This window comes from Bicyclus anynana, chromosome 6 (genome assembly GCF_947172395.1).
Source record: "Bicyclus anynana chromosome 6, ilBicAnyn1.1, whole genome shotgun sequence".
Taxonomy (NCBI): Eukaryota; Metazoa; Arthropoda; class Insecta; order Lepidoptera; family Nymphalidae; genus Bicyclus; species Bicyclus anynana.
Window position 1 is genome coordinate 6,934,759 of NC_069088.1, and position 25,585 is coordinate 6,960,343.

Consider the following 25,585-nt stretch of genomic DNA (forward strand, 5'->3'; position numbering starts at 1 on the left):
TGGCGCCGTCACGCAGCCGAAGTCGTGAGAATAAACACAATTCAATGACGACAGACTATTAAGATTCGACTTGAAGTTTAATTACTTTTTCCATATACCAAGGTCATATACAATCGTAAGGTATTATCACTGCTCTTGTGGATTCAGTACGGAAAGGTTCGCTGTGATTGGCTTATCTGTTTATCAAACAAACCGTTTAGTGTTAACTTAAGGCTTACCCGCAATTGTGTTTGTACAGCCATACTTAGCATGATTGTTCTCGCGTGCTTGGATATTATTTTATATTAAAAGAAAATAAGCTATTCACAATAGTATCGCGCAACAAACAGTCTTTACTGACACGATTGTTTACTGATACTAGTACATACGAAAGGCAAATATCCAATTTAAGTAAATCCACTACATTCTAAGTTTGGATATGCGTTGACTAGATAAATAAGTGTAAACGTGCTTGGTAAATAAACAAAAATGAGTAAAGAAGAAAAGCAGGACACAAAAGAAGAATACAATCCGTTTGAGCACAGGGTAGTTGAAAAGCCAAGTTCGTAAGTATTTTTTTTTACAAAACCGCTTGTGTTTATGTTTTACAGTAAAGTTTGATTACCGAGTAACTAACCTCAAATATTACGTTAACAAAAAACTTTATTCTTCAAAAATTCTTCGCTGAATCTGTTGAATTTTTAATTTATTTTGGAATATAGTCAGTTTTTTAGTCGTGATAAAAAAAAATTTAGTAGTTCATTATTTTACTGATTCAAATTTAGTTAGGTATTTAAGCCAGAAATAATAACAAAATAAATTAATTTACATAATATAAAAGTAAAAGAAGACAAAATTTTTAATACGCCTTCCATACATATCACAGCAATTATTTTCCTATTGTTCAGCTATTTAAATATTGTGGTCATTTATTTCAGAGATGTGAGAGCCACAGCAAATATAATCAAAGCCTCGCTTGGATCAGGTCTATTGGCCGGCCCTCTAGCATTTGCAAACTCTGGATGGGGCATTGGATTATTGGGCACTTTTCTGGTCGGACTTATATGCGGGCACTGCGTGCACATACTAGTAAATGGTTTTCTTTATTTTATCTTACGGTTTATGATACTTACTAGCAGACGCCGCGCGGTTTCACCCGTGTGGTTCCTGTTCCTGTAGAAATACGGGGATGATACATAGCCTTTCTCGATAAATGGGCTATCTAACACTCAAACTCTTCAGCTTTATAATATTAGTATAGATTTTTCTCAAATCACTTAAAATTCACTAATTCGAGAAAGACATTAATTAAACTAAGTATTATCTGAGAGTGTATAATAATTTTGATAATAATAAATTATTTAATTATCTTAAAAGCGGGTAGTTATGTTTTTCCTTAGTACGTATGCAACTAATCTTTGCTTCAATAACAATAAATTTTCAGGGGATCATTTTAAAATAAAGCCTGTTCCATATTAGTTTTCAAACAATTCTTTTTATGTTTCATTTACGAGTACTTATTTTACTCTTCCATATTTTTTTATACTTGATAATAAATATAAATGCGAGAGTAAGTTTGTCTATCTGTTGATCTATATATCGAGAAGTCACGGGCTTCTCCTAGAAAACTTTATTTACTTATTAGGTTTTTTAGAACTGGGTTATACAAATGAATATTTTATAACATAAACAATTTAAGCCCCTGTTAAAAAAAAATCGTTTTAATATTCGACATACATTAGCCTATCAGACTTTTGTTCATAACGTCCTAGGTTTGAACTCTGGATCGGGTTATGCAGTATTGAGCTTTTCTGTTCTCATAGAAATCCTCAATCACAATTCTAAGACTGGAGTTGAAAACTTGGTGGTGCTACTCACCTGTGCCTCAGGGAGAACGTCAAATTCGGTCGTTATCATTAACATCTTATAGTAATCGTTAGAGATTCAAACATTAGCCTAAGCTTGCCAATTCGAGGAAGAAAGGTCTAAAGAAGGTGTGGTACTATGGGCCGTTAAAATAGGCTGATGATGATGACGATGATGACTACTTAAAACAAATAATTTAACAGGTGAAAACATCCCGTGGTTGCTGCAAGCTTGAAAGAAAACCACAACTTAACTACGCTGAAACATGTAAAGCGGCATTTCAAAATGGCCCAAAATGCGTTCGACCGTACGCGGCGGGTGCGAGGTAAGGGTGGTTGTTTTTTGTTTTTGCTTAACGTATTACTGGTATTACCACGTGACATGCCTAACGTATCACGTTTTAGACAGAGGGCCTAGTGGCAGTTTGATACGGTTACTTTTGCGTTAACGTAAACTCGAATTTCTAAAGAATTGAAACAGCGCCATCTAGTGGCACTACTACACAACTGTTTCAATTCCGTATAAATTTGCGTTTACGTTAACGCGATAGTAACCGTATGAAAATATTGAAAAACTCCCACTAGGCACACAGGCGCTGTAAAGTCTTGAAGTGTACATTATTGAAGGACCGTATTCTGTTTATAGTTTTGAACTCAGAAAAGCATGCAGATTACGATTCTGCATATTGACAGGAGGTGTCTTGGTCCTTTCTTTTGTTATACACTACCCTCTTTTGATATCGTTTTCCGACTAGTTGGAGAGGAATGGGAATATTAAAAAAAACATCTTAAAATTCTACACTAAGTCTAAACAAGATAGTGCATTTAAATAAAGAAAACAAGGAAAAACATTATTGCGTTACATTTTCGTTTTGACATGCCACTTTTGTTATAAATCTCTATTCTAACATTTTGATCTGAGGTGTGTTTCCGCTTTTTTATACTCGTTGATGTAATATTCGCCTATAACAAATTTTATTACAATTTGATTTATTTCTATGGGATGTCAAAAATGAAATGTCACTAAGAATATAGTTGCCATGGAAATGAGCGATATCACATCGCTGTAACTTTACAGAATGCAGGGTCAGAATATTTGTTCATGGGTCTGAATAAAGGTAATACTGTACCTGCAATTATTAAAAAAAAATGGAATAATCTAAAACTTTAAATATCAAAAATTCGCAACTTGTTTTTATAAATTAAACCGTTCTAAGTTACTAAAAATATAATTTAATATCATTATGAATTATAGTAATTATGTATAATATTATGTCTTTGTTAGAAGAAGATGTTTTAATGTTTTCATTTGCGTTTAAGACAAAAAAAGTCGTTGGAAGTACCTACTTCTATTATTCTTATATTTGTTGTATTTTGTTTAGCATCGCTGAAACAGTTTGTTACTTATAGTGATAGAAATTCATTACAATTACATATTTTTTTTTACAGCATTTTCGCGGAAATTGCGATGCTATTAACCTACGTAGGCGTCTGCTGTATTTACACCATCCTCATATCAGACTCAATCAAACAGGTGAGTGAGAGTATGTGTAATTTTAAGAAAATTAAAGGAAAGTGAAGGAAAAACATCGTGTGTATACCTGAGAATTAGCTCAATTATGTATATGTGTGTAGTCTGCCAATCCACATCGTGGTGGACTATTAGCCTAACATCTCAATTTGAGAGGAGACTCGTGCGACAGTGAGCCAAACATAGGTTGAGTGATAATAAACTCATATTACCTTAAATATTTAACATCATAACAAGTAATCATAACAAGTACTCCTCCTAACAAGTTAGCCCGCTTCCATCTTAGATTGCATCATCACTTACCATCAGGTGAGATTGTAGTCAAGGGCTAACTTGTAAAGAATAAAAAAAAACATCACTAGCGGACTTTTCTCAAGAATTAATCTATGTAATGATAACCGCAATAAAATCTGTTATGCAGATTTCGGACTTTATTTGATACTATGCAATTGAATTCGTTGTTATTAATGTTTACTAAGGATCTTCTGATTTTAATTTCAATCGTTCGTTGAAAATATCGTAACTAGCGGACGCCCGCAAATACGTTCGCGTAAAGGTTTAAAATTGGTTCGACGTTAAGCCGTCAAGTCCATTAATATCTGTGTGGGAGTTTTCAATATTTTCATACTGTTACTATCGCGTTGACGTAAACGCAAATTTATATGAAATTTAAACGGTTGTGCAGTAGTGAAATTCGCGTTTACGTTAACGCGATAGTAACAGTATTAAACTGCCATTAGGCCCTCTGATAGTGATCGATACAGAGTCAAATATTACCACTCTGCCTGCTAACCCATTAGGTCATCGTGGTTGGTCTGAACTCCATATGCCGTCTTAACGGAGAGAAGGCTGGCCACTACAGAATAGATCTATAAAATAAGCAATGATAATGAGTAAAAAAATAAGTTTTCTATATTACACACAAGATATATATAGTACCCATTTTTTTTCTCTTTCATTTATTTATTAGTTTTTTTTTTATTTTTAACAAAAAATAACACAAAATACTATTAAAAATGTATAAAAATGATCTTCCCTGCGGGAAATTCCTCTGACCTCCACACAATACGCGCCGTCTTGCGTCAAGAATCAGTGCCTTCTATATCCGACCCTCGATCCAGTAGTTAAACGAAAGCTTCTACTATCCTATATACTATTGTCTTTCAAAAAAAATAAAAGTCAAAGTTTAACATTTTTTAAAGTAGATATTTGTTGGCGGTTTACAACGGTAAAGTTATTCTCTATATTCTTCTCTGCACGACGTGGTATTTTATTTTCAAATACGTGCTATACTTAAGTCGTCGTAACATGTTTAGAAGGTCGGCATGGATAAAAAACTAAATATTTGTAAAAAAATCTAATTAAACATATTTTTTTTACAGTTAATTGACAGATATGTACCAAGCTTTAACCTCGCAATAGAATACTACTGTCTAATCACGTTAGTGCCGATATGTTTGCTGTGCCAGATAAAGTATTTGAAATGGCTTGCTCTGTTCTCGCTGTTGGCCAACTTGTTCCTGTTTCTGACGTATTTGATCTGCCTTTATTACGTGTTTGGAGACGAGATTTCTATTGCGGACAAGAGGGCTGTGGGCGACCCTGCGAGATTTCCTGCTTTTATATCGTAAGTAACCAAATCTTTTCAATCATATAAAGCTACTTAAGTATGAGCTGCAAAAAAAAATGTATAAAAAAATTCAACTGACTCCAAAATCACAAACATTTTTGTGATTTTTGTAAAGTCGGTTCAATATTTTTTTTTATTTTTTATTTTCTATTTTTAGTGATACAATTTATGTTACAAGTGTAAAAAAAATAAGCATTTACGTTATAAATCCCTAAACCACGACACTATTTTCTTAAGATTAGGTAGTATCTATACAATCCCAATTTAAAAATAACTTACGCTTCACTCGCATACAAAATTTCACTTTTTTTTATTTTCCTTTTTTATTATTAAGAAGGGTGTAACTTATTTTATTTTACCATAAAAAAAATTAATTCATTTATTTATTATATTTAGTGAATTAATAAAACCCTAGTGTTACTCCAAACAAAGTATTTAATCTACGAGAGTGTAGGAACCTGTCGCCTATATTCTCGGAGATTACGAACAGACAGTCAGGCAAAATAAATAAAACACGGTGAAACTATAACGGTTCCTTGTTGATTACGGAACCCTAAAAAATATAATTGAGTTACTCTCTATAAATGTAGTTATGTTTAACAAAACAATATTTAAACGGCAGCTAGCTAGCACGGGCTATCACATAAGAATTCAATGATTTAAATATAAACATACATGATTTAAATTTAGTGATTTGCATATTCTTTAGCAAAAACAGCACACAATTATTCGCGAAACCTGATATTGAAATGATTTTACTCCTACTACCTACTCGAATTAGATTATTTACACATAATGTTAATATTTTTCAGATTTATTTTAATATTAAATATGCATTAAATTAATAAATCACCTAAGACCAAGAATTAAAAGAATGTTAAAATCTAAATTTTAAATAAATAAAACAATTATAAGAAATACACACATATCTAATTGATCTATTTTCTTAGTCTTTATTTAATTTATGTGAATTCATGTAATAGCATATTAATAAATCAATTAAATTGAAATTTTAAATTATGTACCGATGGGTAGGTACTTATGCAATTTTCTGTGAAATTATTTTTTTATACTATTCCAATACTATTGAACTGTTTTTAAAAATTCTTTTACCTCTGGAAAGCTACGTTATCTGTGAGTGTAATAGGTCGTATTTTATTCCCGTATTCGGAAACAGGAACGGGAATTATGTGAGTAAAACCGCGATACGTCGGCCAGTAATTATTGATACTATCTAATCCGAAGTTTATTTATTTATTTATTTATTTAAGCCTTTACAATCTAAATTACATAATATTTATTACAGTTAAATTTATTACAGTTAAACTTCATCCCACTGCTGGGCAAAGGCCTCCCCCTTCCTCTTCCATTGTGTCCTTTCCATTGCTGATCGGGTCCAGCATGTCCCTTCAAAGGCAATCAGATCGTCTTTCCATCTACTAATTGGTCTGCCTCTTTTTCTTTTTTCCTCCCTTGGGCACCACGATGTTGTTATGCTACTCCAATCGTCATTTAATTTTCTTGTTATGTGTCCTGCCCAGTTCCATTTCAACCTCTTTGTTATTTTTCCTACGACTTTCACTTTACTTTTTAGTCGAATATGGGTATTTGGCACCCTTTCAATCAATTTTATGTTTAAGAAGTTTCTTTCCATGTTGCGTTGTGTTGTTTTTAGTCTCTTTATATGGTTTCTATTCAATGCCCATGTTTGACAACCATAGGTAAGGGATGGTGTTATACATGCATCAAAAGTTTTCGCTTTGAGACTTACTTGTATGTCCTTGTTTTTAAAGATATATTTTAGGCTCCAGTATTTATTCCAACCTTGTTGTATTCTTTTATTGATTTCCATTTCCTGCCAATTTTTAAATGATACGGTTTGTCCTAGATATGTGTATTTATCTAAGTTACTCGATCCGAAGTTACCTCGATTAAACTACACATTTCTACACGGTGTAGCCCATATAAACATATATGGAAGTCAAACTATAACGACATTTTTTGCTGATTGTACATGCAAATATTTAAATGAAATCTTACGTCATAAATAAAACAAACTACTGACTTTTTAACGTAATAATTGATTACGGTCATATTTGTTTAAATCAAATACAACCCATTATTTATCAATGTAAAACAGCTAAACAAGCTTGTGATTAATTAATGATATCATCGGAAAACCATAAGTTAACCGTAAAATGACAAGCTAAAAACTTACCATCGATACATTAAACATGACATTCATCATTATCAACCTCTTTATAAAGGCAAGGTCTTTTTTAAGCATTATACCCTTAGTCCCCATCCGCACGAGCGTTTTTTTTAACGGGCGTTAAAAAGCGTTTAAATATAGTATCAAGGAAAGTCTATTTCCAACACCCAAAATTGAAAATGCAACACAGCTTGAAAAGAAGCGTCGCGTTTTTAAAACGCTGACGTGTGAGCATATACTTGGGAATACATTTGTTCTGAGAATGTGGGCTTAGACCTCTTTAATCCGGCCCTGTCGCAAAATCCGTTATTTGCGAACGTCTACTAACTATGAATTACCTCCTTGATTTCATCTGTGTGCGTCAATCGGTTTTCAATATTTCGTGATGAGTGACCTTTCGCTTGACTTTTTATCAAGCGAGTCTCAGGGATTCGCTGGATGCAGGTGGCTCAGAAACGTAATATTTGGAAGTCCCTACAAAAGGCCTATGACCAGCACGGCTATTCTCTAACGATGTTTTGTATAACCCGCAAGTGCGAGTTTCGAATTCACCGCTATCTTTCTCATTCTATAGTATCGTGTTAAACAGAGAGAGATAGAGGTGAATTCTATGAGAAAGTTACAAAAATATCGTTACAGAATAGCCTTGCAGCAGTGAATGTTTATAGACTGACATGACGATGATGATGATGATGATATTTAGATAGATTGAGACTTTTGGTTGGTGTATAACTTAACTTCATAATATTGTTTTTTTTTTATAGAACCGTAATCTTCGCCATGGAAGGCATAGGAGTGGTGATGCCAGTGGAAAACGCAATGAAGAAACCACAACATTTCCTCGGTTTCCCCAGTGTGCTCTTTGTCGCTATGTCCATGATCGTCTTCTTCTACAGCACTTTGGGACTATTCGGTTACTTGCGATATGGTGATGTGTTACGAGGTTCTATCACTTTGAACCTTCCTATAGATGACTGGTAAATAGTAATTTTATAATAGAACCGTGATAGCCCAGTGGATATGACCTCTGTCTCCGATTCCGGAGGGTGTGGGTTCGAATCCGGTCCAAGGTTACACCTCCAACCTTTCAGTTGTGTGCATTATAAGAAATTAAATATCACTTGTCTCCAACGGTGAAGGAAAACGGTGAAAAAAAACATTGTAAGGAAACCGGCATAGGTACCAGAGAATTTTTCTGATTCTCTGCGTGTGTGAAGTCTGCCAATCTGCATTGGGCCAGTGTGGTGGTCTATTGGCCTAAGCCCTGTAATTCTGAGAGGAGACTCGAGCTTAGCAGTGAGCCGAATATGGGTTGATAATGATGAAATAATAATTTATTGCTATCTTATATTAAACAGATGACACGATGTGGATTAAATCTTGTATGTACATAGGTACATGTCACCGGAAATAAATTAAACCTAAAAAATAAGGGCAAAAATATGGCAAAAAAATTAACCTCAAAAAATTATACATGAACAATGACCGCAAATTGCTTTGGTATTATTTATCAATTAAGTTTGATTGCTTATTTATTTTTAGGAAGTCGACTTGGAACAAAAAAGCAAATATAAATAGGTACTTACCGTGTTTCAATTTGGTACTTTTTTGTATAAAATGTAAAGTGCATCTAATTATCATAATTTGAATACGATCATCGTTATGAACTAATACAAGTGTACGTATAAAGAGGCTATTATAAAATGTATTTGAGCATCAATAGCTCAACGCTAAAGCGGTCGGACTCATCACCGAGAGGTGGTTCAATCCCCGCTCGGTGGACTATTGTCGTACACACTCCTAAAGCGTATTTCACATGGGTTCGATGATAGTCGTCTGTATGACGTTCATAATACGTACTATTTTCGTGAGTCGCGGCAAACTTTCAAGAGCCAACTATCCTACATGAAACGAACTATAATACAGTCTTTTTAGACTAGTTATTATTGTTTTTTTTCTTTAATTGGAGGGGAATAATTATAGTCCATATAAAATAAGAATATTTGCCGTATCATTTAAATATAGCTAATTAAATTGTAAAAGCTGTTTCGAGTGGGTCCATGTATTCAACTTAATTAATATTGTTTAAATTATTTTCTATATGTGTCAACTACGCTATTATTATTATCATCTAAAACTAATCGAATAAAAAAAGTTTTAATTAATTAGGTGATTTTATAGTAGATATATTTTGTGATCTATCATTATTTATGGTCTCCCATGGGAGACATGATACCCCAGTGGATATGACCTCTTCGATTCCGAGGGCGTCGGTTAGAATCCGGTCCGGGACATGCACCTCCAACATTTCAGTTATGTGCATTTTAAGAAGTTAAATCACGTGTCTCAAAAACGGTGAAGGAAAAACATCGTGACGAAACCTGCATACCTGAGATTTTTCTCAATTATCTATGTGTGTGAAGTCTGCCAATCCACATTGGGTCAGCGTAGCTGACTAAGGCCTATCCCTACTCTTTCTGAGAGGAGTCTCGTGCTCAACAGTGAGCCGAATATGGGTCGTTAATGGAACATTCTGTTTAAGTAGTACGTACAAAAATAGAAACATTTTATATCAATACAAAATCTATTTTAGCGTTTTCTATGCTCTTTGGTTTTTATATTAGTAATTGACGTTCGTGATACACCAATTTTGTGTCTCTTGACAGACAAACGACCTTGTTCTTATACGAGTACATCTGTAAGTACTCAATTACTTCGTTCGATGGTCCGCGCAAGCCGGGGCGTGTAGCCATAAATGAAAAACTCGCGACTGATGCAACTCACTTCCCCGCACGCACGATTTCACACTCGCGCTATCTTTCCCCCCATCGCCCGCATATCATGGGAGTGTCATCAACGAACTTGCGAGACTAGTAGTATATTACGTAATAGCAGACGCCCCGCGGTTTTACCCGCGTAGTTCCTGTTCTGGTGAGAATACGGGGATAAAATATAGGATAGACACTCACAAATAACATGGCTTTTTAGTGGTATACGAATTTTAGATTAGATTGTTTACATTTTGAAAATCGGTTAAGTAGATCCAGAGATTATCCTCCCCACAAACTTTACCTCTTTATATTATTAGTATAGATAACTTAATCAATATGAACGAAACGGTTGGAGATTTAATCGAATAGAGAAAGATGCGCCAGCCACCTGTAAATAACTAAATACACTTGAGAAACACACACAAACACTAGAATTTTATTTATGTGTATCGTTGTAATGATTTTTGACGGCCTCCGTGGTGCAGTGGTGTGCGCAATGGCTTTACAAGACGGAGGTCCTGGTTTGATCCCCCTAGCCAAGTGGCACGTCGATTCTCTTTCTACGATCGCTAACGCTTCGAAATCTAGAAAGATGTATGAAAATGACATTTGCTATCGACAGGTCACGTGATCAAGATCTGTCATTCCAATACATTTTTCTAGATCCACGTGCCACTTGAGTGAGGCTGGCTAGTTACCCTACCGGCACAGACGTACCGCCAAGTGATTTAGCGTTCCGATACGATGTGTAAAATCCGAAAGGGGTGTGATTTTCATCCTCCTCCTAACAAGTTAGTCCTCTTCCATCTTAATCTATAAATAATAAAAAATGGTTACGTACATACAGTGCTACCCATGATGAAAGTGACATGCCAGCCATGCAATGCTCTAAGATGCATACATATAATTTAACGAGTGTAGTATGTAGTATATTATAACGAGTAATCTCTGGATCTACAGAACCGATTTTGAGAATTCTTTTACCAATAAAAAGCCACGTCATTTGGGATTATCTTAGGCTATATTTTATTCCCGTTTTGTAACGGGAACGAGAACTACGCGAGTGAAACCGCGAGGCTTCGGCTAGTAATTAATACACGCGAACGAATCATATAACAAAATCTAGTCGATGGTATATTACATACTTGATCCAGTTTCCACTAGTTCAAGTGTGTTTTTGTTTACAAAGTAACTGACTACCAACTAATAACTGACTCGAGTGTTTGGCTATCGCATCACCGGTCGGCGATTTACAGACACTTCACATTTATGGCGCTTCCTGTAAATCGTTGGGTTTTCTATTTGACGGGTGTTATCTAAAACCTTAGGCTTATAGGTCTTAACACCACTTTGAATTGCTTTTATAGGCGCTGCATTGAAATATAAGTTGTCAAGATAAATCATAATTAGTAATACAGATTAATGCATTCCAAAACGCTGCGTTGTTTAAGAGTTAACATGAGAAAAGCCTATAAACCTAGTTATACCTAGATTATAGTTAACATAAGAGACGGTAAATACGCGATTAATCTAAATGTACCTAACGTCGGGGCCACGAAATTATCGCTAATATCGTTTCTTTTGTCGCGAATCAACAATTTGCAGATGGTAGAAGTATTTCTTGATGCTTCTCGTCTATATTAATTAAGCAATCTTCCGTCGAGAAGCTTTTTAGCGAATATTTTAGTTGCAAGTAAAATTACAGGACTTGACAATGATCTTAATGATCTTAAGGAATATAAAGCCCAGCGAGATATAAATTAATATATGCAAAATTCCAAACTGTTGTGGTTTAGCACTTAACATCCATTTGGGAACTACGATGGTATACCCAGAGACCTAATGATCAATATTATTATAGATACATACATACAAACTTATATATAAACATAAATAGGTATACTCTTTTTCGTCGACGTCGAGGTGCTTTATTATTAGCTGATATTAATCATGCAGCATTGCTTCATGAACCGTGATAGCCTGTTGATTATGACCTCAGCTCCTCCAACTTTTCACTTTTCAGTTTTCAGTTATGTGCATTTAAAAAAATTAAATATCACGTGTCTCAAACGGTGAAGGAAAAACATCGTGAGGAAACCTGCATACCAGTGAATTTCCTTAATTCTCTGCGTGTGTGAAGTCCGCCAATCCGCATTGGGCCAGCGTGGTGGACTAAGGCCTAACCTCTCTCATTCTGAGAGGAGACTTGGCTCAGCAGTGAGCCGAATATGGGTTGATAATGATGATGATTGCTTTATGATTGAGCTCAGCAATAATCGCTTAAAGCTTCAAGTGTTGCGGCTCGTGGCCACAACGTAATGATACCTTTTTTTTTTTTATTACCATCCTACCATCTTAGACTGCATCATCACTTACCATCAGGTGAGATTGTAGTCAAGAGCTAACTTGTAAAGAATAAAAAAAAAAACCTTTTATGTTTCAGGCCAGCAGTTTGCGCTAAAGTCTTCATAGCACTATCTATATTCTTCACCTACCCGCTACAGTATTTCGTTGTCTACGATATTTTCAAAAAATATGCAGATCCCTACTTCAGTGATAAATATCGAGTTGTAACAGACGTGACAACTAGGACCATCGGTGTTTGTATATGTGGTATGAATAAAATATAGTATATAATTTTCTGTACATACGCATCGATATAAATCGTTAGATGGCCCCCTCCATACTAATGAACGCACAATTTTATGTCATAACCCAAAGACGTGCACGCACATCTTATCTTAGTACGTAGCAAGCGCATGCTATGAGTGGACGTAGACTTAAAAATTTTATAATTACTGTTTTATATTTACTGTTTTATTTTATTTTAATCCCTTAATTATAGCCTTCGTGTACATTTTGGAAGTGTAAAGCAAGCCACAACATGAATAAAGAGAAATGTATTACGAGTGATGACGTACTCCATGTGCGAAACCAATGACAATTCCGCGACTCTTTGAGGCCTATCTAACGATTTACGATCGATGTACGTACGTACAGTACTACATACTTAGTTGCTACTTACAGTTACTTATTTGCTGTGAAGTTGAAAATTATGCTTATCTTGATAACGTGACAAATCTTTTAAATTTTATTCAAATTATTGAGCGATTTTAGATGATAACTTTTAAACTTAACGGATAGGCAGGCAGACTAGTTCTCAAAAACTGATTGTTGATATGGTGAATCATCCGTAGCTTAAACAGCATATTTAACTTACGGTGTTATTTTTTTTTTAAACAGGCATTCATTTCACCTTCATTTCTGATAAAAGCCTCAATAGTTCAACGGTAAAGGTGTCGAACTCATCACCAAGAGGTCGTGGTTCGATCCCTGCCCGCTGGGCTATTGCGTAAACACGCCTATTGCAGTCTTTCCTGACTAATTGGGTGGAATGAGAATATTGGCCATTTTATAAGATATAGCAAATATTCTTTTAAAAAAATAATAATTAAATGAAAAAAAAAAAATTAGATAGGCTTTTAAATTTTATTTAGCCATACCCTGAGATGTTGTTGTCTAGAGATCCAATTCTAATATAAATCAGAGATTTCTATGATACTGTATTATTCGTACTAAAAGCATATAAACAAAAAATAGCTTAAATAAGATTTAATATAAAGTAAAAATAAAAACTCAGTAGGTATGTGATTTGTAAACAAATTCATTAATTAGGTTTTATTACTGTGATTTTCTGATTTAGCTAGATTTTATAGGCAATTTCGTTAATGAAAATTTTAATATCGCAAAGGACTTTGCAGTGTTTTTCACATATTTTCTAAAGTGAACTGTTAAATTTTGTGCGTTGTTCTTAATTTTTTTTTTATTATTAATAATAGTATTTGTTGTTGGAATATTACAGATTAAGAAAAATAATTATTGTGTAACAATAGCGTACAGTGTATTGTACACAAGGACTTGACTGTGCCATCTTCCTTTTTAATAATAACTATAGCTTGGCAATATTACCATATATTTTTCAGGCAATGAGAAAAGCAGTCACTCTGGAGTAGCCATTGCAATACCCAAAAGATTAAACCGTTCTGTCCTAGGTTATGATCCAGTTAGCAATAGGATGATATCCATAAAGCTCAATGCATCTCCAGTACCAGTAAATGTAGTTCAAGTTTACGCTCCTACAGCTGCTGCGAGTGATAAAGAAGTAGACAATTTCTATTATGAACTCGAAAACTGTATGTCTAAGATTCCTAAACGGGAATTACTTCTAATACTCGGTGACTTCAACTCAAAGGTAGGAACTACAATCAATGATTCAGGTCTCCGAAATATTGTAGGCAAATACGGACTTGGTACTAGGAATCCTAGAGGAGAGCGTTTGATAGAGTTTGCTGCCAATAACAACATGACCATTATGAACACTGTATTCAAACACCACGTAAGACGTCTTTACACTTGGGTTTCACCCGATGGTAAACATCGAAACCAAATTGACTATGTCCTTGTAAGATCTAGATGGAGAAGCTCGATAACCAACGTACATACTTTACCTGGAGCCGATTGTCACTCAGATCACCAGCTATTATTCGGGAATTTGAGATTAAAGCTGCAAAATGCTAGACCTGCAACAACTACGAAAAGGCTGCACATACTTGACGAGGAGTCCTTTAAGAAATCTCTGGTGGAAAAACATAACACTTGGAAAGCAGAAACCAAGACCACACTGGATTCAAACGAACTATGGTTATCGGCAAAAACATACATCAAAGAAGCAGTTATAGAATCGCAGCCTAGACCTCACAATGCTAAAAGACAACATTGGATGTCCATGGAGACTTGGAAGCTAGTGGAAGATCGTAGAAGTATGAAGGCTAAAGGTGTGTCAGTATCCCAACTTAATGAAATAAGTGCTACCATACAGGCAGAATGTAGACGTGATATAAATCGTGCGTTGGCAAAGTTGTGTGAAGAACTCGAACAACATTCTGACAAGTATGAAACAAAAGATCTACACAACAAGGTACGCTGCTTGACTCGTCAGTTCAAGCCTAAAACTTGGTCTATAGAGAACGCCGTCGGTATGCCAGTAACAGAAATTCAGGACATTGTCACCGTGTGGAAAGATTACTGTAGCTCACTATTTTCTAATGGTAACACTTCGGCAGATGACTTCTGTCCGATAAATCAAATAAATGATCGGGAACCATCAATAATGAGGGATGAAGTGCGTGCCGCTATCCAGCACCTGAAGTGCAATAAGGCCGTTGGTGTAGATGAGATACCGATTGAAGTTTTCAAGGCCATGGGTGAAGCAGGCGTTGATGTCCTATTTAATATTTGTAACAACATTTGGGAAACAGGATGTTGGCCAATGGATTGGTCGCATTCTTTATTCATACCATTGCATAAAAAAGGCTCAACGAAGAAATGTAACAACTATAGGCTAATTTCTCTCATCTCTCATGCAAGTAAAGTGCTACTTCAGATCATAAATACAAGACTTCAAGCCTATCTGTCACGTCAAATTGCTCAGGAGCAGGCTGGTTTTGTTAAGGGTAGAGGTACACGAGAGCAAATACTGATAATCCGCCAGATTGTAGAAAAGGCCAGAGAATTTAACACTCCGTTGTATATTTGCTTTGTAGACTTCTGTAAAGCATTTGATACTGTTAAATGGAAGAAGCTCTGGCAAGTATTAACAGATATGGGAGTACCTCTGCACCTTATATATCTAGTACAACATTTATACGTAGATGGCACAGCTGCTGTAAGAGTGGACAAAGTAGACTCTGCAAGTTTGAAGACCAAAGCTGGCGTTCGGCAAGGATGTATTTTGTCTCCACTCCTCTTCAACACCTATACAGAATACATAATGCGGATGGTTCTGGAAAACTGGGACAAGGGAATATCTGTGGGAGGACGAAATATTTCAAACTTACGGTATGCAGACGATACTACGCTTTTTGCACAAACTAAAGAGGATATAGAAGACCTGCTGACCCGTCTAGAAGTAATTAGCCTTGAATTTGGACTTGCCATTAACAGAGAGAAGACCAAAATAATGATTGTGGACCGCGCCAATCAGAACAGACCAGATATTGACAAAATAGCGAACTGTGAGGTTGTTCCAACCTACATCTATCTGGGTTCTACTATCTCTAATACTGGTGGTTGTGAGATTGAAATCCGGAGACGTTGTGCCATTACTAGATCGGCAGTGGATAAACTTAGCAAGATTTGGAAAGATAGGAGAATCACCAAAACCACGAAGGTTCGACTTATGAGGTGTCTTGTCTTTCCAATCTTTCTCTACGGTGCGGAAACGTGGTCCTTGCGTCTACAAGACCGTCGCAAGATCGATGCCCTGGAGATGTGGTGTTGGAGGCGTTTGTTGAGGATTCCTTGGACAGCATTCAGAACCAACATTTCCATTCTCAATGAACTAAAGATAAAAGAAAGGCTTTCGTCGACTGTGCTTTTACGGGTCTTAAAGTTCTTTGGCCACATCTCCAGAAATCATGATTCTATAGAACGGTTGGTAGTGCAAGGGCAAGTCCAAGGCAAAAGATCCAGAGGCCGATCTCCAACCCGCTGGACGGATTTGGTTAAGGCTGCTACACAATCATCTTTGGCGGAGTGTACTCAGAATGCAGCCAATCGCCAAAAGTGGCGGAGCATTGCACAGAAGGCGTCGCTCATCGCTGCAACCACGACCACTCTGCCAAGAGTGCACGATTAAGAAGAATAGCTTGGCAACTTCGTTCGTAACACGTTCGATACGGAGCGGGCTGGGAAGCGTGTAGCGATGAAAAAAAACCCCACGACTGACGCACGTCACTTCCGCGCACGATTTCACACCCGCACAATCTTTCCCCTCGTCGCCCGCATATCATGGGAGTGTCATCAACGAACTTGCCAAAATGTGCTAATTTTTAAATGTGAAAATATCATACAATTATTGACTTATTTTTTACGATTTGTTTAAGACAGAGATACTCGTATATCACAAAATTCAATTAATTTCCACGAGTTAGAAATGCCATGCCAAGTTTTATAAATATTTTTACGATTTTTTTTCTTTTTCAGTGGGACTAGGCATCGCGCTGCCATTGTTAGAGCAAATTATCAACCTTGTTGGCGCTTGCTTCTATTCTATTCTTGGTCTGATCATCCCTGGCATTATTGAGACAGTTTTCAAATGGGAAAATCTTGGGAAATGCAAGTGGGTTCTCTGGAAGAACATAATAATTGTCCTTTTTGGATTAGGCAGTTTGGTCTCAGGTTGCACCGTCACCATAATGGATATTATAAAAATATTACACAATAAAACAGATTGATTGATATACACAGAAAATCTCGACTAGCTTTAGCAGATTTTAAATAATTTTGTTAATTTATTTCATAGAATTTAATTAAATACGTAATATAATAAAGTGCATTACAATCAGAGTATTTTTTTATTTGTAAATAACCAGTTAATGTATAGATATATAGGGTTTGTTGTTTATTCATGATTGTTATCTATCTATTTTCTTAGAGTATAACAGCAGACTAATTAACTATTTGACATAAGCTGAAGTGGAAATGGGCGGGGGACATAGTTCGAAGAGCCGGCGAACGTTGGGGTCCCAAAGTGCTGGAATGGCGACCCCGCACTAGTAAGCGCAGTGTTGGTCGACCCCCCACCAGGTGGACTGACGACATCAAGCGAGTCGTGATCGGCTCAGTATCGTGATGTTTGGAAGTCCCTACAAAAGACTTATATCCTGCAGTGGACGTCCATCGGCTGATATGATGATGATGATGATGATGATGATAGTTGACATAATTTCAAATTTTTTTTTAAATCTTTATTTTAAGGAGCTGAGTCCATTTTGGACTATGCCGCTCCCTAAGGCCGCCTTTGTAACAATGCTAATCTTGTATTTTAATTAATTACCTTAAAACTTTTGCTATAAAGCGGAACCAGCGCCATGGCCTCCGCTGACTGAGGATGTGCCAGTGCACTATTACAGCCGCCCACCTCTCTTAGTGCAGGAAATCTTAGCAGTACTTCCCGTCGCATTGCCTCGTTTCTGACACACTCCAACAACACGTGGTAGATGTCTTCTGGCCTGTCAAAGTCTGAGCAATTTGGTGACGGAACTTTTTCCATCAGGAAACCAAACGTTGGAATGTGTGCAGATTGGAGTCGCAGGGTAATTGTATCTAGCAAATATCATCCGGTGTCTATCGGTGGATATCATATAGTAGGTAGCTAGATGGCATTTTGTCAATTTGATGTTTATTTTGATAGCTTGATAATAAAGACCAAAATTGTAAATAGGCAGCAGGACACATTACGTTACAGATTACACAGATATTATGCTATTTTGTTCTCCGTAACTACCCCTGAAATCTATTTTGATAAACTTTTTAACAATAGATTCAATCAACAAGGTAGGCGTGAAAGTGTAACAAACAAACGAACTTATTCACGTTTATAACATCAGTATCAGTTAAGATTTAGAATGTAGTTTGAGTTTTCAAGAGTAAGTAAAACGTAAAATCTTGCTCATTATATCGCCGTTCCCAGATAATAAAATTGTAATTGCAAAAAGGTCATTTTTCAGGAAAAATAAAAAAACCCGAGTTTTCTCACTTTTATCTAATAAAAGTGAGTGTAATATACATAAACATTGTACTTTAAATAAATTATTGGCTGAGTTTCAAGTGGGTCCTATTTAATTTTATATTTTTCATACGCAATATTTTATTAGATGCATATTGTAATGAAAATGCACCTTCATGTTATTTTAATTTAGTATGTAGAACATTTATCAAATTATAACGTCTTAATTAACATCATACTGTAGTATCAATTAACTATTGAAAATTAAAAAAAAAACTTTATGGGTTTTAAGTATTTAATTAACGCTTATAAAATCCAAGGAATGTGTGCGCTTTGCAGTTTATTAGGTTCTTTGGTTTATCTATGCGTTATCTAGGATTACCTACTATTCATAAAGCAATTATAGTCAGATAAAGATTGTCACTCAGGATCCGCTGTGATATAAACAACTCTTTGCACTGATGCGGAAAAGAGAAAATTATATTTTCATCTCGTTACATCACCATAAAGAATTCGTTTTAATTCTTAAGCTAATTAATGAAGAAACATTGTGAATGTGATACATTTGTAGTTTTTTTTTAATAAAATAAAATGGATATAAATAAAAAAGAGCTGGATGACTATAATCCGTTTGAACATCGGAAGGTTAAGAAACCAAATTCGTAAGTACCTTTATTTATATCGATACTAATATTGAAAGAGGAAAAGATGGTAGTGCTGTAAGAGATTAATATCTGAATCTACTAAACCAATTTGGAATATTTTTTTACCACTAGAAAGCCATCTTATTTGTGAGTGTCATAGGCTATATTATATCCTCATATTCTTACGGGAACGGAATCTACGCGGGTGAAACCTCAGGGCGTCGGCTAGTATTTATATATATTTTCCTTAAGTAAACGATTCAGTAGGTGAAGTGGCTAAATTGAACTGGTCGCAGGAAGCCTCTGGTATAGATGCAAAAGTAGGCAGTTACAAAGTCAAAAGTACCTTCAAAGATTGTATCAACATAATTATTGCGATATAAGTGTATTAAAGTACCTATAGCATGTCAACGACCTCTGTGACGCATCTAATTAAATATTAAAGCCTCAATAGCTCGACGGTAAAAGGGCCGGACCGAAAAGACCGGAACCGGCGTTTGTTATACCTACACATACAGTCTTTCCGAGGTATTTTTTCCGAAGTTACAATCTTAGTGTGTATAAGATTTTGGCAATGACCTTGATTAAAAATTAATTATTTTATCGCGTTACAGTGACATCAGATCATTGGCTAACTTGCTCAAAGCTTCACTAGGTTCTGGCATTTTGGCAATACCATTGGCATTTGCCAATGCAGGATGGGGAGTCGGCATCGTCGGGACTGTCATTATTGCCTTCATTTGCGGACACTGCGTTCATATATTTGTAAGTCAAACACTTTATTACTTTTAAATGAAGGATGTTTTAAAAGAAATTATTTGTCAATTTAACCATCATAATTTTTAACGCTCATATAAGTTGATATTATACAAATAACTAATTCGTTGGAAATAAAGAAACGATATTTTTTGCCCCTGAAAAATAAATAATTTCAAGTTTTATTTTAGCCATTGATTTAATTATTTCACAAAAAGATTAAGGCGCTATTAGATTAGGTATTAAAGGTTTTTTGCTTGAAATTTTCAATAATTTTAATTGATTTTTTTGCAACAGGTTAATGTATCCAGGATGTGTTGTAAGGCAGTTCGAAAACCTTTACTGACTTATGCGGAAACATGTGAAGTAGCATTTGCTATAGGGCCGAAACGACTGAGGCCCTTATCGAAAGCAGCAGGGTATGTATATAAAATGTAATACTCGTATGTATGTATAATTTTACAATAATAATAATATTTGAGCCGTGATAGCCTAGTGGATATGACCTGGTTCGAATACGGTACCGGGAATGCACCTCCAACTTTTTGAAACCTGCAAACTTGAGAATTTTCTTAATTCTCTAGATGTGTGTGTGTGTGTCTGCTCAATCCGCATTGGGCCAGCGTGGTGGACTGTTAGCCTAACCCCTCTCATTCTGAGAGGAGACTTGTGCCGCTGTGAACCGATCATGGGTTGTTGATGATGATGATGAATAATAGACTAAGCAGATGCTGCACTTGATGGTATATGGAAAACCTTCGCGTATAAACAGAGCAACACTTCACTGGGAAAATTGCCACCCAACCTGCGGCAAAGGTGTAAAACCTCATGTGTCTGTAAATAACCGGCAACTATGCCGTTCAGACCCAAACACAGCAATGCTGCTTGCTGGTAGAATTAATCATGAAGGTAGAAAATCCCAGGACAAACTCTGTCACAAAAGTGCTATCACAAATGTAGGGTGTAAGATAATTTAAAACATGGTATGTAGTTAAGGGTATAAAATGACCTTGTACCTCTTAAAAGTTAGCCCGCTTTTATTTTAGACTGTATCGTCACTTAAGATCGGGTGAGATCGCAGTCAAGGGTTAACTTTTCATAAAATAAAAATGTACACCGATACATTGCGGTAGTACTTCCCCAGGCAAGCTCTGTTACAAAATGCTTTATTACCTACTGCTATTTATATATATAAAAATGAATTACTGTTCGTTAGTCTCGCTAAAACTCGAGAACGGCTGAACGGATTTATCTTATCTTGGTCTTCAAATGTTCGTGGGCGTATAGGAAAGGTTTAAAAGGTGAGAAAAATTAGAATGATTGCCGGGAAAACCATAAAAACAACCCTTTTCTATTTCCCATACAAACGTTTAAGAGTCAAGGGGTAGGGTATGGTAGGGGTAGAGTAGTGAAGAGTAGGGATAGGGAAGAAGTGCACATAAGTCAAAGCGAAGCTTGACCGGGTCCACTAGTATATAATATAATTACATGCTAATACACATATATGACAATTTGATCTTAGATCGTAGATTAGATATGATGGCAATCTTTTTACACAAATTTATTTTATATAAATACGAAGCAGTTATCGAGTTTGTTCCGACCGAGAAGTCATCCAATTATTTCTATTTCTATTTCTGTAAATGTATTCGTACTAAGCATATTATCTTTCACTGTTTACAGTATATTTGCCGAATTTTCCCTGATCTTTACTTACGTGGGAGTGTGCTGCATTTTCACAGTACTAATCGCTGATTCAATTAAACAGGTACTAATTAATGGAAAAAAACTGCCTAATTGTTTGTAGTGTGGAAAGTTTGTAATGTTATCTTTGTTTGCTATGCGTTTTTGGTACGAGTATATCTTTAACAACATTAACTATGTATGTTTGTCAAAGAAATACACATAAAACAATCACATATGACATAATGTGTAATAAAACCACAGGGCGACTCCAATTATAAAATTACTTCGATTTAATAGAATGCCTCGTTGGGCAAATGGTTAACCTATGTGGCTTCGCGTCACGAAGTCCTAGATTCTGGGTCGGATATGACTGAGCTTTCTTTCTTCAAAGAAGTTTTCATTAACAGTTCCCTGCTACACCTCTATACCTCGAGCGAGCGAGCGTGAGTACTTTAAGACATCGGTCCCAATAATGTTATCATTGATATCTGATGATGATAATGAAACTACTATGGTGGGTCTAAGCTACATAATTATTTCCTGTCCTATAAGAAGCTGTCGCTGTCGCGTGGCAGAGCTAGCATAATGAGGCGTGAGCTCAGCAGTTATTCTCTTATGAAAAAATTACACGATAATTTCTGTTGATCCCATCCTGGAACCTGGCCCTTTTGTGGACCGTTATAAATAGGTTTCTTATGAGGCTTCATAGGGAGCATTTGTCTTGACATAGGTCATTTAAAATTAGCTGATGATGATGAGCTGTTTTGCTTTTAGTTGCTGGATCGCTATGTACCTGGATACATTCTACCCGTGGAATACTACTGCCTAATTCTACTCGTGCCGCTTTGTCTGATCGTACAGATCAGATATTTGAAATGGCTGGCGCCCATATCTCTGACGGCCAACATAATGTTGGTGGCAACATTCGCGATTTGCGTTTACTACATATTCAAAGATGATATCACTATATCTGATAAATTAGTCGTGGGATACCCTGCTAGATTTCCCGCATTTCTTTCGTAAGTATATCTACACTTATATTATAAAGAGATTGAATTTTTGTCTATTTGTTCAGAAAATCTTTTTAGTTTTTATAATACATTAAAATATAATTTTATAAATAGTAGCGACCGTTATAACAAATTTTACAGCAAATATTTACAAACTTGTTAATTGAAAAAAAAATTATAAATTTGGTTGAATTTTGACGAAAATATTACAGACCCTGTAGCCAAGTCGATTTGGCACGTCGATTCTCTTTCTACGATCGCAAACGCTTCGAAAACTAGAAAAATGTATGGGAACGACAGATCTTGGTCACGTGACCTGTCGGTAGCAAATGTCATTCCTATACATTTTTCTAGTTTTCGAAGATTTTGCGATTGTAGAAAGAGAATCGACGTGCCACTTGGCTATAGTGGCTGATATATCAAAACATAATAGGTAGGTATATGTTCTACATCATGTATTTACATAATATTAATAATCAGACATCTTCGCCTGTTCTTAATTAAGACGCCTAGTAAAATATCAATAGCATAAAAAATGTTAAGAAAATATGCTTCAAAATGCATTGTACAATATTGAAATTAATTTTATATTTAATAGTAACGTCCGCTAGTTACATATAATTGCTTGTAAAAAAAGAAGATGAAGTCTCAATTAGTCCACGGTAAAGATGCCGGACTCACACCGAGAAGTCATTCTCTCCCTTCTAACAGTGTCATATTTGAAAGATGTAGCAAAATATATTATTTTTCGCAAATCCATATCCACTATAAATTAAAAGGTAGGTACAATACTCTACCCTACAATAAATGATTACATACATTTAGCACAGTAATATTCGCAATGGAAGGAATCGGTGTGGTAATGCCCGTAGAGAACGACATGAAGAGACCGGAGCACTTCCTGGGCTGTCCCGGCGTGATGGTGGTGGCCATGACCTTCATTATGCTGCTGTACTGCATCCTGGGACTGTTCGGGTACTTCCGATATGGCGACGCTTTGAGAGGATCTATAACTTTGAATCTCCCTATGGATGATTGGTAATAAAATGATTTACTTACAATTATTTACATACATGTTTGATGTTTTCAAAATGGATTTTGAGCGATGAGGCGAAATTTTGGTTTAATCTATTCAATGTGTCATAAATGTAAAAGGACCCCGACCAGTTACCGGATCAAGTCATTCATAAACCACGCAGAGACCCACTCAAACACGCTTAAATAATTCCATCAATATCGATTCAAACGTTTTGAAGTGATGTGCGTAAGTACATATTAGGTGCACTTTGGCAATTGTTGGTTTATTTTATAAGTGCTTATATGTATTTTATTTACATATATCTGCTAAGTTATCGACAATACAGTATTTGTTTTCTATTGGTCATGTTTTTTATATTTTTTCCTGCATAATGTTGTACTATCTAATCTAGTAGCCTACAAATAAAATTGGTGGAATATTGTGTAACTAGTTACTAATCAAATAATTATGATATTCATTACAGGCCAGCCATATGTGCGAAAGCTTTTATAGCTATATCAATATTTTGCACGTACCCTCTACATTTTTACGTGGTGGTCGACGTTCTATCCAAGTACTTAAGATCGTATATAAAGAAGCAACACATGAATATGGCTCAAATATTTATGAGAATAGCCATTGTCTGGCTTTGTGGTGAGTCTATTGTTTTCGCTTTATATCGCCGTTTTATGATTTACATTAAACTCTAGTAGGCTATTATGTATTATGTGGTTTAAACTGATGGTAATCCTCTTGAGATCTGAAATTCATTTAATAAAAATTTCTTTTAGCCGTTTTCTCTTAATTGAGTAAAAGATATCCAAAATATTATTAGGATTACATCGTACGCAGAACATAAATTTTAACGCAGAATATTACCAAGTTTCTTTGTACTTCTGTATAATTCTAATTATTTTAATTCATGAACATCTACGGCACTTTTGTTTACTGCAGTATTGAACCTAAAATACATAATTGCCAAAGCAATTGGACCTAATTTGAATTACCTAATTCTCATCGTAAACCGTGGTAACTATTAGTGCCCAAGATTATGTAGATAAGTGTTATATAATAAAAAATATTGAACTTTTAACATTTATAATCATAGTATACTGACTAAAAAAATTACTAAATTGGAATTTAGACGAAGGTAAGCCATCCCAAAGAAAAAGAAATTCATTCACCGTGGTACTAACTCCGGTTCCTCAAATATCTACAGATGTATCTGTAGATATATGAGAAACAGTACAACAATGAATATGCATATATTTTAAAGGCGGGAGTCTGCTTCCATGAACTCTTCGCCGCTGTACAACGTACGGTAGATTAAGAACTATCGCAGTGTAAATGTTGTAATTGTTTGCATTGTATGTCGTTTTATTTTTAACACATTTCGCTCGCCATTATCCCATTTTGTCTTTCAGGTGGGATAGGCATAGCACTGCCAATGCTAGAGCAAATCATAAACATTGTTGGAGCTCTCTTCTACTCCATCCTCGGCCTCATCATCCCAGGCATCGTGGAAACTGTCTGCAGATGGAAAGACCTAGGCAAATTAAACTGGATCTTATGGAAGAATATCCTGCTTGTCCTCTTTGGCTTTTGCTGTTTAATATCCGGGATGACTGTCACAATATCTGATATCATTACTAACCTTGATCAAGAAACTGAATAAAAATATACTTAATTAAAAAATAACGGTTTTTCTGTCTGATCCTTTTATATAAATTAGGTACACAATGTGCCTCTTATTGAACAAGTTCGTATAAAAACAGTGTAAAGTTCGATGATCTTTTTTCAAAAGAGAGGACATTCATCCATTTGCGCATTATCATGAAGATAGTTTTAGTGATATTACATGAAATAAATCTCAATACGTACCAACCATTCTTGAATACTCTATATTTGGAAGCT

General features: G+C 35.5%; 2 protein-coding genes across 3 annotated transcripts; both read left to right on the forward strand.

Moving 5' to 3' along the window:
• The first annotated feature begins 136 nt into the window (after nucleotides 1–136).
• Nucleotides 137–17,395, forward strand: LOC112050319 (proton-coupled amino acid transporter-like protein pathetic). Its single transcript, XM_024088566.2, has 8 exons — nucleotides 137–545; nucleotides 918–1,068; nucleotides 2,049–2,170; nucleotides 3,294–3,378; nucleotides 4,758–5,002; nucleotides 7,982–8,194; nucleotides 12,432–12,601; nucleotides 17,033–17,395. Exons 1-8 carry the CDS (start codon nucleotides 469–471, stop codon nucleotides 17,281–17,283), a joined length of 1,314 nt encoding a protein of 437 aa, XP_023944334.2. The 5' UTR covers nucleotides 137–468; the 3' UTR covers nucleotides 17,284–17,395.
• A 1,679-nt stretch (nucleotides 17,396–19,074) lies between these two features.
• Nucleotides 19,075–25,369, forward strand: LOC112050324 (proton-coupled amino acid transporter-like protein pathetic). 2 transcript variants are annotated; one of them, XM_024088573.2, is made up of 8 exons: nucleotides 19,075–19,219; nucleotides 19,816–19,966; nucleotides 20,255–20,376; nucleotides 21,641–21,725; nucleotides 22,418–22,662; nucleotides 23,479–23,691; nucleotides 24,156–24,325; nucleotides 25,096–25,369. In XM_024088573.2, the coding sequence occupies exons 1-8, from the start codon at nucleotides 19,149–19,151 to the stop codon at nucleotides 25,344–25,346; spliced, it is 1,308 nt and encodes a 435-aa protein (XP_023944341.2). In that variant the 5' UTR covers nucleotides 19,075–19,148; the 3' UTR covers nucleotides 25,347–25,369. The 2 variants fall into 2 exon arrangements, with proteins under 2 accessions (XP_023944341.2, XP_052737954.1); XM_052881994.1 differs by lacking the exon at nucleotides 19,075–19,219 and adding an exon at nucleotides 19,599–19,729.
• Nucleotides 25,370–25,585: the final 216 nt, after the last annotated feature.

Excerpts from the sequence above, each read along its gene's own strand:
- LOC112050324 (XM_024088573.2), top strand. The coding sequence starts at position 19,149 with ATGGATATAAATAAAAAAGAGCTGGATGACTATAATCCGTTTGAACAT. Across the intron at positions 20,377-21,640 it reads CCCTTATCGAAAGCAGCAGG|TATATTTGCCGAATTTTCCC; the intron begins GTATGTATATAA and ends CACTGTTTACAG. Across the intron at positions 21,726-22,417 it reads TCGCTGATTCAATTAAACAG|TTGCTGGATCGCTATGTACC; the intron begins GTACTAATTAAT and ends TTTTGCTTTTAG.
- LOC112050319 (XM_024088566.2), top strand. The coding sequence starts at position 469 with ATGAGTAAAGAAGAAAAGCAGGACACAAAAGAAGAATACAATCCGTTT. Across the intron at positions 546-917 it reads GTAGTTGAAAAGCCAAGTTC|AGATGTGAGAGCCACAGCAA; the intron begins GTAAGTATTTTT and ends CATTTATTTCAG. Across the intron at positions 5,003-7,981 it reads AGATTTCCTGCTTTTATATC|AACCGTAATCTTCGCCATGG; the intron begins GTAAGTAACCAA and ends TTTTTTTTATAG.